This window comes from Pteropus medius, unplaced genomic scaffold, assembly GCF_902729225.1.
Source record: "Pteropus medius unplaced genomic scaffold, Ma_sr-lr_union100, whole genome shotgun sequence".
In the NCBI taxonomy this organism is placed as follows: domain Eukaryota; kingdom Metazoa; phylum Chordata; class Mammalia; order Chiroptera; family Pteropodidae; genus Pteropus; species Pteropus medius.
The window spans coordinates 18,400,742-18,417,974 of NW_024351073.1; the positions used below are offsets into that span (position 1 = coordinate 18,400,742).

General features: G+C 41.3%; 1 protein-coding gene and 1 long non-coding RNA gene across 4 annotated transcripts in view; both read left to right on the top strand.

Annotated features, from left to right (window-relative positions):
- The window catches only part of DNAH5 (dynein axonemal heavy chain 5), a 226,859-nt gene extending 218,323 nt beyond the window's left edge, over positions 1 to 8,536 (top strand). For 2 of the 3 annotated variants that reach the window (XM_039842767.1, XM_039842768.1), the window contains exon 79: positions 6,644 to 8,535. In XM_039842767.1, the coding sequence (XP_039698701.1) occupies positions 6,644 to 6,795 (152 nt within the window). In that variant the 3' untranslated portion in view covers positions 6,796 to 8,535. Of the gene's footprint in view, positions 1 to 6,643 lie in introns of all 3 variants that reach the window. The other variant, XM_039842769.1, reaches the window with a different exon arrangement.
- A 1,191-nt stretch (positions 8,537 to 9,727) lies between these two features.
- Positions 9,728 to 17,233, top strand: part of LOC120586259 (uncharacterized) — a 164,602-nt gene continuing 157,096 nt past the window's right edge. The window contains exon 1 of the long non-coding RNA XR_005648661.1: positions 9,728 to 9,927. This is a non-coding gene — a long non-coding RNA (uncharacterized LOC120586259). The remainder of the gene's footprint in view (positions 9,928 to 17,233) is intronic.

The following is a 17,233-nucleotide window of genomic DNA, read 5'->3' on the forward strand; positions in this document are numbered from 1 at the left end:
ATCTTCATAGCAATTATCTGCTTTCAGCACATGTGGGACTTCCCCTGTTCATTTTATTTTTTTTAAGCTTATTTTAAAATACAAACTGTATTTAAGGTGTACAGCATGATGATACACGCACACACAGTGAAAGGATTACTATAAGCCGTGAACTCTAGAGATAGCCATGATAATGGATCCCAGGGAAGTACTGATTTCGTGATAGATACACAAAAGATTTTTCTTTAAACAAAGGATAAAATGATCGCTCTTCAAAAGACAGCTTTCAGTATCCCTATCCCTTAGGTAAATCTCCCATTTGGAAATATGAGGCAAGGGAAGAGAGTTTACAAACTATGGGCATTTATTTTTCAAGCAAACATAGGTTGAATGCCTAATATGTACCAGCCACGACGGTAGATTGCAGGGGACACAAAGGTGATTATGAACCAGGTCCGGCCCACAAGGGACTCACAGTCTAGTGAGGGAAACTGGTGAGTCAACAAAATGGCATGTGACGAACGTCGTGGTAGAGAGACTCTGAGGATGCACAGGGAGCCTGGAAGGAGAACACTGGGAGGTGGCAGAGATGTACTTGAGGACAAGAGTGAGTGTGACGGGGAGTTGGAGATAGATGTTTCTTGGCAGAGGGAAATAGCGTTAGCTCGCTCGGTCATTCCATGAATCCTTATCTGGCACTGACCACCTGCTGCACGCTGCTTTGGTGCTGAGGGTGCAACAGCGAAAAAAGACCAGGCAGAATCCCTGTTATCATGGAACTCAGTCTCAGAGAGGGAAGGGCGGCCGAAAAGGAAGCAGACACAGTCAGTCGGTCCTTGCTACTCATGGGTTCTGTGTTTGTGAGTTTACCTACTCTAAAATGTATTCGTGACCCTCAAATCAATGTTTGTGGCACTTTTGTGGTCATTTGCAGACATGCTCAAGGCAGTGAAAAATTCGAGGTGCCTGACACTGAGGTTCCCAGCGGAGGGTGACTAAGGTGACCCTCTGCCTTCCTGTTTCAGCTGGCATGCTGTAAACTAGTGGCCTTCATGGTCTGTTCAGTGCTACGTTTTTCACATTTTTTGCTTTATCGTTATCATCGCAGCTAGTCAACATGTTGTAAAAATCTTACCTTTATAGAATGAGAGAGAAATCTTTCTCGCGTGGCATTAGGTGTTACTTTTTTATTTCTTGTGACTAAACTACAAGAACCCATTGCCCTGTGACATCGAACATCTCAGGATGGTGGTGATAAAGTAATAATTTTATAGTACAGGCAATTCTTTATTACTTAAGAACAGATTATAATAGAAGAATCGTAGTCACCTGCTGGGCATCGGTCAGTGGTGATGCGCATTAGAAGCAGGTGAGGGAGGATAGCAAACAAGTGAAGGAGAAGTGGCCAGTTTCAAAGTACTAAAAAAGAGAGAAACTTTGGTTCTTTTTTTTTTTTTTGGTTTCAAAGAAATTGATGGAAACTTGTTTGCCAAAGAGTTTTGTCATTGGAGAGGTGTTTAGTGACAAAAAGCTAGCATTTTATTTTTAAACTAGAAATCTAATTTCCATTCAATTTTGGTAAGTGACTAGGGCTCTCATTGAGATAAAGAGCAGTAGCATTGTTAATGGCCAAAGAACACTCCAGAAGTGCAGCGTTTTAAAATTAAAATTCTTATAATGAATTGTTTTTATGGCAATATGAAGGGCAATTTTCACTTTACATAACTCATCGAATTTTACATACTGGTTTATTCATTTTCAAGAAGATATCTAGATATTTATTTGAATTTTAAATATTGAGTGTATCCCCAAATGTTTGTTTTATTTATATTTCTTGTTAGGACATCATGGGAAAGTCACCCAAAGAGTAAACACTTAATTCACCAAGAGGGCGAAGCCATCCACACCAACTCAGATCCTCTTTTCTCAAAGGAAGTTGAAAAGAGGCAGACCTAGGAAAGATGTTTCCTTAGAGATTTGCTGTGTAGACAGAGTGATGCTTCTAAATGAATTGCAGTGCTATAGCCCATGTGGTAGGAAGATGGTGATCGGGACATTGTGAGGGAACAAAGCAGGACTCACATGTACCTGTGGTCAGGAAGTAGGGTGAGAAGGATCTCAGGATCTCTGCAGCTGAGGATGTTTTCTGATAGAGAAAGAGAGAAAGAGAGAGAAAGAGAGAGAAAGAGAGAGAGAGAGAGAGAGAGAGAGAGAAGAGGAGAAATCTAACATACCTCAGGCACTTCCTGCATTGCAGACATTATACCATGACGAGTATTCACATATATTAACTTTTTAAATTTTTACAACTCTGTAAGTTATATGACACTATTTACAGATGGGGAAATTGAGGTTTAAAGGCATTATATAATTAGCCTTATGATTCCTGGCTCTGAAAGCGGGTATCAGAATCACATTTGTGTGCTGTGGGATGAATTCAAACATCTGGAAATTCCTGTGGTTGGTGTTCTATTTAAGACTATGTATTTAAGGAGTCTCTGCGGTGTCTGGGATGACGCTTGACTACCACGGCTATATTGAAAATGAGGATAGCCCCTTCATTTTGAAGTCATGAGTTTATTTTTCTCAGGTACGTGGTGAAGTCGATGCAGTGAAAGTGAAACTGGCGGTTGACGGTAAACACGTTTGGCTATTAGATCATAGAAGCTTTAACTAAATGTTTCAGTTGCTTTCGTTGTCACATAGTTTATAGTCAAAGATAAGGAAACATATTAGTCACGTTCTGAAGTCCTGCCTATAAAGCAGGTTCCAGGAGAAATGTTTGAAGATATACTTTATTTGAGATAATGGAAAAATATAGCGAGGTAAACACAAAACAATGATAGCTTAAACCATGGTGCTGGTCCCAAGATGTCTAGTTTCTGCTCTTTGCTTTAAAGGTAGCATCACTGATCCACTATTATGAGATATCTTGCAGAATTGTGGTTCTTCGACCCAGCACTCCTTGTCCTCATATTATAATTTTAAGTTGCTGATGTCCTGTTACTTTGTCAAGCAGGAGAGGATAGCTCCTGGGTCACAGGGAGAACTTACGAGTTTGTTTCACAGAAGGAATACGTGTCTTGGAGAAAGTTGCGACCAGCTGCTGGTGCCCCAAAGTCCGGTCGCACAAAATGTTGTCTGGAGAAACACAGACTTTCCCCTCGGTTCCCTGAAACACCCCTTCCCTTATTCCCTAGCCTCATAAACGCTCCCCTGCTTTTGCTTTTCGAGGAGGATGGACTTGAGAAATCGTGCTCTCCCGTCCTCTCACTTTGGCCGAATCGAATACGCCTTTCTCTCTCTCCGAGCACCCGTGGTTCAGTGTTCGGATTTAGCTGCCCATCGGATGCTCAGGCCTGAATTTTGAGAGGTGATTCAGCAACAGAAGCCCGTTCCCTGTGCGGATGAGCACTGTGACTCCCTGTCGCCCCCCTCTCCCCATGCCACAGGCTAAACGTGGTCACCTGCCTCGCCCTCTAGGGGGTCACATGTTCTCAGGTAAATGGCAGTGGGCCAGGTACCTGGATATTTGGGTTGCTTTCTCGCCTTTATCACCCTAGTAATTAGTCATGTGGCTTTGAAGGAGACTCACATATGCCACGAGTTGAATTCAGGTATCCAGGTATCTTTGGTTTACCTTCACATCTTCCTGCCGTTGCTGAGACTGAGAACTGCACACGCTGGACCCGTTCTGGCGAGGTGCGATTCTTATCCCCTACAGCTTTGTAATCCAGGATGAGTAACCCACCTCCTTATGTTTCAGTTTTCTCATCTGTCAAATGGATTTAATAATAGTACCCATCTCATAAGGTTGTTAAGTGAATTAAACTGACAGTGTCCAGCACACCGTTAGCATCCAATAAATAATTTCATTATCATTACTAGATGTTATCTCGCATGCTTGGCGAAGGATTAAAAGTAATAGCATATGTAAGAGTGCACTATTTATTAACTTAAATGTTATTAGCAAAAGAGAGGTTAAAATAAGGAAAGATTTAAAGGTTATTAGGGGATATCTATGTAACTTGGTTATTTTGGATATCGGAAGGAATATATGGTGTAATGATATACTATTAACACTTGGATGAAAAATGAAGCTAGAGAGTTACCTAGTTAGAAACGAAGTTCCCTCGAGGTGTTTTGTTATCACCAGTTGAGACGACCACCTCTCTCTGCGTCTCCTTCTGGAGCCCTAAGGCTTTAAACATATTTAGCTGATTTGTTCCACCTACGTAGCCTGTTTATTTTTTTCTTCAAAGTTATTTGTCTAACCGGGCATAATGGTTCGGAATCATCTGTTCCTGTGGTTGTTTAGCGTCTGTCAGCACTTTCACTATGAAATTATATTTTCAGTGGCTTCTAATCTTTCTGCAGAAGTTTAATGCGTGCTGTGTCTTGGCACGCCCAGCTTCAGCTCTGAAGCAATTAAAAATAAATAAAATTGGGTCAGTATTTCAGAGAATTTGTACCTGCTTATTGAAAAGAATACTGTTTTTATTCTTAACTTATATTTCTTTTGGGATTAAAATCCAAGTCATCAAATATGTACCAAGGTGTAATTAATATAATTATCATTTCTTCAAATGTCAGACTCCAATGGCTTACTTCGAGATTTATAAAATGATTATTAGACAAACTTTCATCCAGAAGAACCATCAGTTATGTATTAATTCTGTGTTTACAGATCCTAGGATTAAAGGATTTAAATACATCAGGCAGTAGAGCTAGTACTGACTGCATTTTATGAATTTACTGTCATTCACATATGTTCTTATATTTGCCTGATTATTATTACTAATGATATTCCCCTGGTAATTTAAAATAATGTCTAGACTTAAAAATTAGGTGTACATTAATTTACATCATTTCTAATGATTAATTTCATGAGATTAAGCAAACACATAGTTTTAAAGTACTATAAAATATCTGTGACTTTGTTTTAATATGTGATTTAGAATGTGATTTCCTAGCCTTGGTAATATTCTTATTTTTGGTCCAGATAACTCTTCGTTGTGAGGGGCTATCGTGGGCCTTATAGGATATTCGCAGAATCCCTTGTCTTTATTCACAAGACGCCAGTCGTGATAAACAAATGTCTCCAGATGTTGGCAAATTCCTCACTGGGTATAAAATCACCCCTGGTTAAGCATCTCTGCTTTAGAATATTTATTTTCTATTAAAACTTACTTACAATACTGTCACATTCAAGTGTTTAACTTCTTCCAATAAAATTAGTTATAGTGGAGGTATAAGAACACAGCAGGTTGAAGGTTTTATTGGGTTAAAAAAAATGAGAAAATGAGACTTGAACTTCTGATAGTGCCTTGCTTTTGTAATGTGTTAGAAAAAGCTAGATTATTGAGCAAGTTAGTTTGGGGAAATAAATGCTATTATTTGATATATTAGCTTTGATATATTAACATTACGTTTAGAAAGTTACTGTTTCCATGATTCAATGCCCATGTTTGTAGCACTAATTCACCAAAGCAAAGTGATCCTCTTAGTTGAATGTGTTTTCGTCTCAATAGTTATGTGAGGGTCATTTATGATATTGGCTTTCTAGAGGAGGACAAGGATGGGTGCAGACAACTTTCGTTCTGAAAACATTTGTAATCTGGAAGAGAGGGGAAGTAATATGCTGCTTCCTGAGATGGACATTATAAGATGTGCAAATAAACTACTCCGGGCAGAGTGGTTTTAACCAGAAGCTAATGGAGCTTGAATGCTGAGGCTGCTCAGTGCAGAGGCTCCTTCCAAAGCCTACTTTTCAATTTGTAAATTTGTGTCCTTGTTCTTAGAGAACCCCCTCCCCCAAATTATGTAAGTTTAAGACTCCTCAAGACATGGATCTGTCCCTGATCACGGGGTTTCCAAGGCTGGAGAGAAAATGAGCCTTTGGTTAGAGATGAGCACATTAGAGAGGAGGATCCTTGAAGGATGGATGCCCACAGGTTGTCTTTCGTGGCCTGTGTGGCTTTGGATATTCCATCTATTCATCTGCTCCAAAAAGGTAGACTGAGCTCTGCCAAGACTGTCTGCTTCCCAGCCATTCGTATTCCTCTGCACACGTGGAGAACTCGCAGAGGGGCGGGGAACATCCTCTGTCTTGTGATTTGAAATGTGGTTTGGACTATGGCACAGAAGGTTGAAGAGAGGATTTTGAAACTATCAGAATAGTGAAATAATAGTAAGCACTGCTGCTGGATGTCTGGTTAAAAGGGACAGATGCCTGTGCCAAAGGCAAATCACAAGGGAAGAACAGAGAGGGTGTGAGAGCACAAGATTTGGTGGGAAGCGAAGGAGAAAGGGTGGGGGGAGAATGTTGAATTGACAGGTGGAAAAGAGAGGGAGGAAGCAATGAGAGGTTCATGGGCATGTCACGTGGGCAAAGACACGTGACAAGAGGCCCGCGGGGTAAACCAGAGGACGTCTGGGTGTCTTGTCATACCCACTGGAAACCTCCGGCAGCGTCTGCTTCATATCTAGAGGTTGGCTGACCTCAGGAAGAATTTCCCTCATTTTACCAAACCCACCCCTCTTTGGTACGACTTTCAGAATGTACACACTTGGCCTTGAGCTGTTGCGGCTGCTTAAATTAAAAACTCACCAATTTTTTTTTTCTTTGTGTGTGTGTGTGTGTGTCTGTGATTATTTTTTTTAGCTCTAAGAGATCCTCGGTTTTACTCCTGCCCCATCTACAAGAAGCCAGTCCGAACAGACCTAAACTACATCGCCACCATGGACCTCAGGACGGCCCAGGCGCCCGAACACTGGGTGCTCCGTGGGGTCGCTCTTCTCTGTGACGTCAAGTAACACAGGGCACGTGCCTCACCCAATACTTAGGAAAATGCAGGAGCCAGATGGTCATAACCTTTATTCTTCTGTGAGCAGTGTGTAAAGCAGGTTGGTCATGTTTAATGAGTGCATGGCTTTCCCCTGCTCCTTAGTTGGATGCCTGATTACACTTTACCTGTTTCATCATTAACGACCAATCACTGTGTCTGTTGAAAAGTTACTTGGTCATTTAAAAGTAAAATTTACAACTTCCTAATGAAGCATGGCCCTCGAATCCACAGTGATACATTTTCTTTTTTTTTGGCTCTAACGACTGATGAAGTTAAGCAGACGTTATTTCCCTTGAAGGGATTTTTCTTCTGTTAATGTGCTTCTGGTGACAGCCCAGTTCTCTAAGGCAACATGGCAAGTTTGTGCTGATTTTGCTTTTATTGCCTTTTTGCATTTAGGTCAGGTTAAGAGATTTATGTTCATGGCTTAAGCAGCCAATTAAAAAGACCTTTTAAAAAATGGAAGGAAATAGAAGAATGGGATAAGAATGTGAATGGACAAATAGACAATTCATGTCATCCTGCAGAATAAACACATAGAATAATGTTCAACCCCACTGATAATTAATAATGATACTAATTGATATAGGAAAAAATATTAAAGCTAAAAGTAAATTATGGTGAGGTCCTCATAAATGTGATACACTCAGGATTCCTACGGCAATGTAAATGACCCATCATTTTTGTACAATAATTAAATAAGAGCCATAAAAAGGTTCATATGCTTGATCTTTATTTTCTATCCTGCAAATCTGTACCAAGGAAACCATGTGAAAAGCTGGAAAAAAAATGTATTTAGTAACAGAAAGATAAAGGAAAAGTCTCCAGTGTTCATCACTAAGGCTAAATATGAGACTTAAGGAAATCAGAGAATACTAGGCAATATCAAGAATTTTATAATATGGGAACGATAAGCACATACTATTGATTGAAAGATATAGTTAACAAAATACTGAGTACTGATTCTAACTGTAAAATGATAATATGGAAGAATCAAAACAGGCCTGACAACATGGTAAAGGTTTCAGTTGACTGAAAATGTAACGATCGGAAGAAAATTTAGGGGAAAGGTGAAAGTCTTAGATGGTGCCTGGGGACTACACAGGGGCTGTAATTAATTAAGAAAATACTATCTGAGGCATTTTCATATATATTTTTTTAGATTCTAGCTATAAAGCATCACCTGTTTCATCTAAAACCTGTTGACTGGAAAATTTGGTCAGTGTTAAACATTTGTGTTACAAATGTTTGGTTAACTTTAGGTCTGCGTAACTTGTTCCTGGTGACAAAAGGTTTCCTAGGGAGGGAGAGTTAGTTATAAGGAGACAGGTGTGGGTCCCTCTCACTAGGCTTTGCTCTGTAACAAGTATCATTTTATGCTAATTATGGTACGAGTTAGGCCTGGGTGGTACGTGTGACTCCTGCCCATCTTGCGTGATGCTGTTCTTATTTGAGCTGCTGCTTTTGGTTTGAATTAATGTCAGTTGACTTGTGTGGACTGTGGTAAGACAATCATTTTATTTTGAAGAACATGTAATAAAAAATGCAGAAATGATGCGAATCAATAAAAAGTTGCTAACGAATGTCCGAATTGTGATTAGTATTTATTAGAAAAGTGGTCAGTGCCATTGAGTATCCAGGATTAATAAGCTTTCAAACTCGATTTTATATCAAACAACTTAGAAATGGATAATGCATATAATTTTGTGATATATCCCTGACGATAGATATGGATGAGTTTTGCAGACCCAAAGTAGAAAAGGACACCGTGAGAACAGCTAGAAAGTTTTAGGAGCTGTTCAACAAGTAATGTCTGTGAAGCAGCGAGGCCCCTTTCAGCTTCCCCTCCACCTCTCGCCTCCAGCCTCCGCCCACGGAAGGCCGTCCTGAATTCCATTGAATCGGAGGGCAGGTGAGGACCATTGGTTGAATCTTCCAGCGGATGGAGACAGTTGCTAATGATGGTTTTGGATGTAGAGAAAACCACAACGCAGGTCTCGGTACCATTGCAGAGTGGTAGCACAATCTTTTTCATGTAAATATCGACTCGTTAAAAACGTATTTATTTTGCGCCTTGTGTGTGTCAGACACTCTGGTGCACTGGTGGAATGATGGTGGAAAAAAACCGTCACAGCCCCTGATTTCGTGGAGTGCACATAAGAGGAGCAGGTGTAGAAAATAACCAATTATTCAAATATGTAATTTTATAGAATCTCAATTATGTTTGTATGACTTCATATGTGTGAGGTACATAGAAAAATATATAAAGATTGTGCATTAAGTGCTATGAAGGAAAATACTGGATGCTCTGAATGAGAGGAATGGGACACCACAGCGTTTTGGGTTTGTTGCAGATTAGCAGGCAGAAGCCACACTAGAGCAATCACACGTATGGATTGATTAGTTAATTAATTAATTATTTGGGGAGGACAGACTGCAGGGTTATTATATTTGGACTTTTTAAAATAATTTTTTATTTTTCAGTGACAGTTGACCTACAATATTTTCGTTTCAGGTGTACAACATAGTGATTAGACACTTATATAACTTAAGAAGTGATCGCCTCGATGAATCTAGTGCCCGTCTGACACCATACAAAGCTGTTATAATATTATTGACTGTATTCTCTTATGCTATACTTTATATCCCCATGACTATTTTGTAACTACCAATTTGTACTTCCTAATTTCTTCCCCACCTTCACTCATCACCTCAATCCCCCTCCCATTTGGCAAACATCAAAGTGTTCTATGCATCTATGAGTTTGTTTCTGTTTTGTTTGTATGGAAAAACCACCGGAAGCGGCTGGGGTGGCCGCAAATTGGGTGGGGCGGAGCCTCAGGGAATCACGTGGGCGGGGCGAGCAGTGTCAGCCAGGGTGATGGAGGCTCAAATATGGCGCCCACGTATGTCCACACGCTGCGTAGGGGGAGGGCTCCACAGAGGAACAACGGACTCTGCTAGCAGTTCTGTCTGGAAGAAAGCTGCCCTTCCAGCCCTCGCTCTGAAGACAGACAATTCAGTTCCTCCTCGTGTGTCCCTGGCATCTTTCAAGCAGCTGCCCCAGTGAAGACACTCAGAGCCAGCGAGTCCGGCAGTGGTAAGTCCACGCGAGCCCTTTGATAGGGACTCCAGCCACCCCCCGCCCCCATCTCACTCAGTCACAATCTCTGCTGGTTTTCACAGCCAGAAGTTGTAGGGACTTCTCTCCCTGGTACTGGAACCCTAGGCTGGGGAGCCTGGTGTGGGGCTGGGACCACTGGCTGCTCAGAGGGCACCTCCACAGCCGAGAGGTCCCTCCTGATTTTTAACTACCATCCATGGGTGTGCTACCAGCCTGTTCTGCATCTCCAGCCCTCTTAGCAGTCTCCATGTGGCTTCTGTATGTCCTTAGTTATTGGACTTCTGTTCAGCTAGAATTCAGGTGATTCTCAGCGATGGTCATTGTGTAGTTTCGTTGTAATTTTCATGTGGTTTTGAGAGGAGGTGAGCACAGTGTTTACTTACTCTGCCATCTTGGCCGGAAGCTCCGTTATGTTTTGATTTGAGTCCTGCCCCAGGGCCTAGTGTGGAGGCAGCTGATGGAAAAGCGCTCAGAATTTCTGAGAAAGCAGGCTTATTCATTTATCTTAAAATGTCGACATGAGGGGCAGGCATCTAATTTCATACATACCCAGAGGCCGATTGAAAGATGCTTTGGTGATGTTGGCTGAGGGGGGCACCATCTTCCCACTCTCCCCCTTTATTTATTTATTTATTTATTTATTTATTTACTTGCTTGCTTTCTTACTTATTTTTATTAAATTTATTGGGGTGACATTAGTTAATAAAATCATATAACTTTCAAGGGTAGAATTCAATAATAAGTCATATGTATATTACATTGTATGTTAACCACCCAAAGTTAAATTTCCTTCCATCATCATGTATTTGACCCCCTTTACCCTCTGTCTCTCCCCTCCTCCACTGCATTTGGTAACCACTAAACTGTTGTCTGTGTCCATGAGTCTCTGTCTTGTTGTTTGTCCCTCATTTATTTTTAACTAAGGACACAGAATGTAACAGCAGCTTGGACTGTCCCTGGGCTGGAGCAGCTGCTGTGCATCCTTGCTTGGCTTCTGCCGGTCCTCTGGCTCCCTGGTGCAGCTCACAGAGACTGGTGAGCCTCTCTGTGCAAGTAGGGTCCTTCCAGAATAGAGACAAAGGTGAAATTTTGCCACACTAAGAACTCTCCTTTTGTTCTTGGGATTAACATCAGTGTTCCACAGCCACTTATCTCTATATTCTGTGAGCCTCCCTTAAGACAATGTTGGCCAACACTGAACCAATTTAGCACCTGTGAGGCCATGTCCACATCAGGAGCCAGAGCAGAGCCGTAGCCCAGGTGTTTCTGAGGCAACACTTACCATGGACTCTTTTTCCCTGGTGAGACCTAATTTGACTGGGCCATAGGAGGGGCAGCTCCATGGAGGTGACATCTAAATTTATATGTGAATGAGAAAGGGAAAACATCTCAGGCCCATAAGTTCTGAGGACTCACTTCACGTTCCCTAAAGGGAGGAGGGGTAAGCATGTGCCTGCAGGAGGAGTAACAGGAAAACTGACTTGGAGGGGAAGGCTGAATAGGGCTGCTTTCTAAATGCAATTTCAAACTCGTCATGACTGTTGCCAGCTACAGAATAGTGGCTGATGGAAGTCATGTGTTTGTAAGTCATTGGAGAAAGAAGTGCTTCTTTGTGTTTTCAATTGCTATTTGCAATTGAAAAAGTATTTTCTTAAAGAATTTAACATTAAGAGATGTGATGAGCAAATTACAAATTTTATAGTTAAATAGCTTGCAGGATTTCTCCAGTATAGATAAAATATGTGGCATCAACAGTGTATTAATGATAAAGTTTTATTCATTATCAAAAATAGACATGTTAATACACACTGATAGTGTGGTTTATAAAATTTTGGCCACACAAAAAATGTTGCCAAATATCGCACTATATGTACAATCAGTTTTCTCAAAGACATAGTATCCCCCTCTACCCAAATCTGTAGCACCTTTTCCCCTCCATGTCAGGCCCTGATGAGGTGCATAATTGTTTTTGCATTGCAAATTCTATTCTCTTGGAAGTATTAGTGATTTTAAGAATTAGTATTCTCTTGGAAGTATTAGTTATCAACTGATAACTGTTGATTAGTAGTCTCTGTCATCACATCAAAACAATGACTGTTAAGGGTAAACAAATGGTATACTTATACTCACAGTATGGTTCAACATATTGTATGAATACATTGGAAACCAATAAAAAATCAGTAGGTTATGAAAACATGAAGAAATGCAGTAGTTTGGGCTGGTAATATTTCTAGTGTTTAGTTCTAGAAATTTTGAAGTTTATGCATTCTGGTATATTGAGTGGCACCTGCTGTATGCAACATATGCATATTGTGTCCACAGACACCTCCTATGAAGGATAGAAGAGAACTCAAGGTCGGCTTTAGAATCAGGTATGAGATTTAGCTAAGAAACTGAGGCCACAAACATAATGGTGAGCATCATTCTGTGTTGCACTTTCAATACTACGAGTCTTACCAATGCAAGAGCAGAATGTGTTCTTTGCCCCGTCTGCACCCCGAGGGGCTTTTCTGGTTTTGTCCTTCAGCCTGGACAGCTGCGGAGCTGAGCAGCCAGGGAGGCAGTAATTACAGGTCGAGTCTTACTCTCTCCTTCCATTTGCATGAAAAGAAATGAAAATAAAGAGGTGAGAAAGCAGGAAACTGCAGCGTAGCAGGAAGTATCCTGAGTGGGCTGGGATGGCGAATAAGAAGGAGCATCTGGTTTCTTTTTCTCGGACGTTTAGAATTTGATTACAATCATGCACTGCTTAAGGACAGGGGAAACCTGTGAAATTGTCATTAGGTGCTTTTGTCACCATGGGAACATCGTAGAGTGCACTAACACAGACCCGGATGGTGTAGCCCACTGTGCACGTAGGCTCCAGTACCGTACAGCGTCACTGTAGAAAACAACAGGACATTAAATCAAGCACAGGAGAATACGATGCCATCAAAAGATGAGGAGAACGTGAGATGTATGAGGCCACCAGAGTAACACAGCACTCAGTTTTATAGCCAACTTTTTTTTATTAAGTGGAAAGAGTACACTCTAAAACAACAATAGAAAGTATAGTAGAGTAAACACATAGGCCAGTAACATAGTCGTTTATTATCATTATCAAGTCTCAGGTGCTGTCTGTAAGTGTTATACTTTTGTACGACTGGCACACAGTAGGTTTGTTTGTGCCAGCATCACCATGGACACATGAGTAAGTATGACAGCTATGGCATCACTAGGTGACAGGAGATTTTCAGCTTCATTATGACCTGTGGGACCACCAGAGTGTATGCGGTGCTTCCTTGACCAAGTGTTGTTATGCGGTGCATGACTGTGTTAGAAACAAGGCTGGCAGATCAAGACAATGAATGAATAATTCCCTCAAAACTCTTTAAACGAGCCTTTAAAAAATAGCTTCTTGATCCCCTGGATTTCAAAGTTCTCATTACAAAATGCCGACAGCGTCGTGATCTAATATTATAATTTCAGTGCCTTAAAGGATTTACTGTGTGGTTTTGTCAGAGTCCGATCTGCTCCTCCCTCTGAGGAACATTCGCGAAATCTCTGTGTGTTCTGGCTAATGAGTATTCTTCCTGTGCCTACTTGGTGCCTTCTTGATTTAGGATTCCATTAGTTTCCCAAGGCTCTGGATTTATAGGCAAGCTTAATTGTTTTCAAGTTCGGAGTTTATGTTGGGTGGGTGCAGAGCCAAGACTGGGAGCCTTGCCCTCCCTTTCATTTGCATGCCAAATGCCATTTTTCATTGGGCCATACGTTCTCGCTCCTTGCTGTGCGTCATGTGGGTAGAGCCAAGACATATCATGCAGCGTGCTGCTTTGCCCCCGCTCAAGCAGTGTTGTATGAGTACCGTGAATACCTTTCTTCATTTATTTCTTCACATAGGCGACTATGCATCGCATTCAGATTAAATGCGATCACCAATGGACCTACCTGGAAAGCCAATTAAATTTTCTCTCATAGTTTGTGCAGGAGTCGATTTTAATAAGGCCGCATAGAGTGTTCATGAGTACTTGAGAAGGGAGAAAGGTGAACTGTGATGAAAGGCGCCGAAGAGACTGCCTGGAAAGTCACGGAATGGGGAGATACGTGAAGGATTGTGAAGCGAAACCTGTGCTCTGGCCGATAGTGAACCTGCCTCTTTATTGCTGGGCGCAGTTTAAAATTCACTCTGTGGAGCTTCACCTGGCTCAGCACAGTCCTCTGTGATCTATCCATTTATAATTTATTTATGCAAATACTTAAAGCAAATCCCAGGAGACCTGTAGAAAAAGAATGTATAAAACATTTCAGTGTTTTATTATTTAAAAAGTCATCATTCGCGTGCACCAATGAAACTTTTTGCTGTTCTAGCAAATGGTGAAAATGTTTTTAGTGTCTCAGGAACGTCATAAACTGCTGTTGTTCACATCTTACATCCCCTGATACATTATACTACTGATCACAAAGGTTTATAAGTGGTACGAATGAGGGACTTTAAAAAGATCATCATTGTAAGCTTAATCATATTCTTGGAAAACAAAAATTCTTTTCTAGGTATTTTGATTGTATTAGAAATCAGAATATTGAGCATTAACTGGAGAATATAGCTAATGGCTATGTCTAGGTTGCTTTAACCTATTTTGGTGTATTTTTATTTGTTTGTTGTTTGTTTTCCTAATCCGTTTTCCTCATGCTAAAATTCCTACCAATAGTGTTTAGTGGAAAAAAATCAGATAAAGTTTATTTAACCCCTATCGATGCCATGTAAGGATGGGGGATTTACTGATAAACTCGAACTGAATGTGTTATTAGCGAGACAGTTTTTATAAGTTGATGTTACAGTGTAGAATCATTGTGCAGTTCATTAATTATTTTGATCCCTGCTGATACCAACATGTTTGCATTTAGATGTAGGTAAACTATTGCTAATACAAATGTGTATTATGCACAATACATAGAACAAACATGTAATGTTCTAAAATCTATCTTGTCTATGAATAAAAATAACTAGCTTATTTCAGGAAAATTTAAATCCCTTTTTCATATGGCAAGAATGGTTTTTTAGGTGAATGTGAAAGAGAATGAGAAATCATCTGGGAATTAAATAGCCCTTAGCAATATAATTTCATGCCAGCCTCCTCATAATTTATAACAATACATCTGGGAGAAATAGGACACCAGGCAGCCCTGTCGCAGACCACGCGGTTGTCTGTGGTGTGGGTCTGTGTATTGCTGCAAGGATGTCCTCGTGCTTTTGCTCGGATAGAGTCCGCAGCACATAGCCCCTGCTACAGGAGGGCACTTTATGGTGAGCGTGGCATTACAGGATCTGCAGCCACTAATATAAATCCCAAGGCGGTTCACAGGATTACGTAGACCGGGAAACCTTTTCCGAGTTATAAAACCTTCAGACTCTGTCTTTGCAGCCAGACCCTTTTCTCTATCTTGTCACCACCTTCAGTCATATCCGTGGCTCTCATCAGACTAAACTGCTAATGGCTTTAGAAGAGACCTCCTGGGAGCAATCCTTGCATTTAGATAGACACCTGGACTTAGAGACCTTTGTTTGTTATGCTTCGCTGGCCTGGACTATTCTTTTGCCCTTCAGGAAACACAGCCGGAATTTTCAGTGAAGCATCTTTATAATGTGGGCTGTGGTTGACCCATGAATATCACAGGTTATCTTCCAAATTTTACTCCACGTTAAAGGAATTCTGCATCTCATATATGAGACCAGGATAGAAGCTGCAGGTTCAAACCCATCCTGGCCTATTTCAATAGAAATGAATACTATTATGTTCCAAAATGAAGAGTCCGTGAATGCCAAAACCAAATGGTACCTCAGGACAGTAGTCATAAACCTGAATCTCCTGGCTCAGCCAATCATGTATTTGTTCAGTTTTTTTAAAGCTCCAACCAGCTCCCTAAGGGCTCTATTAGCCATGAGCATCTTTGCAGATATCTGGGACACTAATCATAGGTACAGGGCCTGCTCTGTAACAAAATGTCCACAGGAAGAAGTCAGAGTTCTAAATTAGGAGGCTGACTCCCACCCCCATCTGCAAGCCCAGGTTGAGCCCTCGCTCCCAGCTCTGCTCTGAGGAAGGTTCTAGTTTTCCTACCTTAACTGGCTACTTGCCAGACTCAATCACCTGGCAGTGGCTGCTGTTGTCTGGGGCACAGTAGAAATAGGAATGTGAGTGCCTCCAGCTCTGGAGAGCCCCCTCCCTCCTCTCGGGGACACTCCTTACCCCCAGCTGACTGCCTGGGCATACCCTTTCTTGACTATGGAGATGCCTGGCAGGTGGAGGGCGACCAGAGAGAGGAGCATTTGAAGTCCACAGACTGGTTCAAACCCTGCGTCTACCATTTGCTAGCTGGGTCAATTTGGGAAACTTGATGAGTGTTTCTGAGGCATTGTCTCCTCATCTGTAACGTGGGTAAACAGTACCTTTCTTGAGTGGCAGTCGTGAGGAATAGTAGAGATAAACTATAGGACAGTGCCCGGGACAAAGGAATGCTTGGCAAAGGTGAGTTCCTCTCCCTGTCTCAGTTACGGGTCATTTTGGGTAAGGGGGAGGGGCGTGGCTGCCACCACCTGGCAGGAGAACGCTTCTTTAGGAGGTGACCCTGGTGGTCAGCAGGTGCAGTTTTCCGACTCCTTCTCAGAAGACATTAAGCCCAGCTTTCTCTCCACCAACTCCATTCCCTCCTGTTATCGATTTAAGAGAATCGACTTCTTGGGGTTCCTCTCATCTTTATAGTTTTGATTTGTGTTTTAAGTCAATTCCAACGTGAAGCTTTCCAACCTCTACAGTTTCTCTCTGCGTGGTGTTTCATAAATACACTAAGTATGTGTGCTATTATGCCGTTTAATGCTGATGTCTGATGCTAGTATTCACACCGTAAATTGTCAAATGATACCGCTTATCCTTTGTGCTAGGTTGGACTAGCAAGGAAGATTATTTTATTCACAAACCAGTGACCATGCACGTGAGATGACAAGAGGGAGGCGTATAATAAACAACCGATATTGGGTTGCAATCAACGTTACTTGTGTTTATTTGGGCAAAATCTTAATTTGTTTAAATAATGGTTCTCATTTGGGGAGCTTTTAAAAAATACTGATGCAACGGTCTCACCATAGTCTCAATAAAATAAAAATATCTGGGAGCAGGGCCAGGGCCTCCTAGGAAGGCAGCAAGAGTGGAGAACCTCTGCTCTGAAGTACAAACAAGGGTACTATTAAAAACACTCATCGATAAAATAATGGGGAAACATATTTATGGTTCAAACAGTTTAG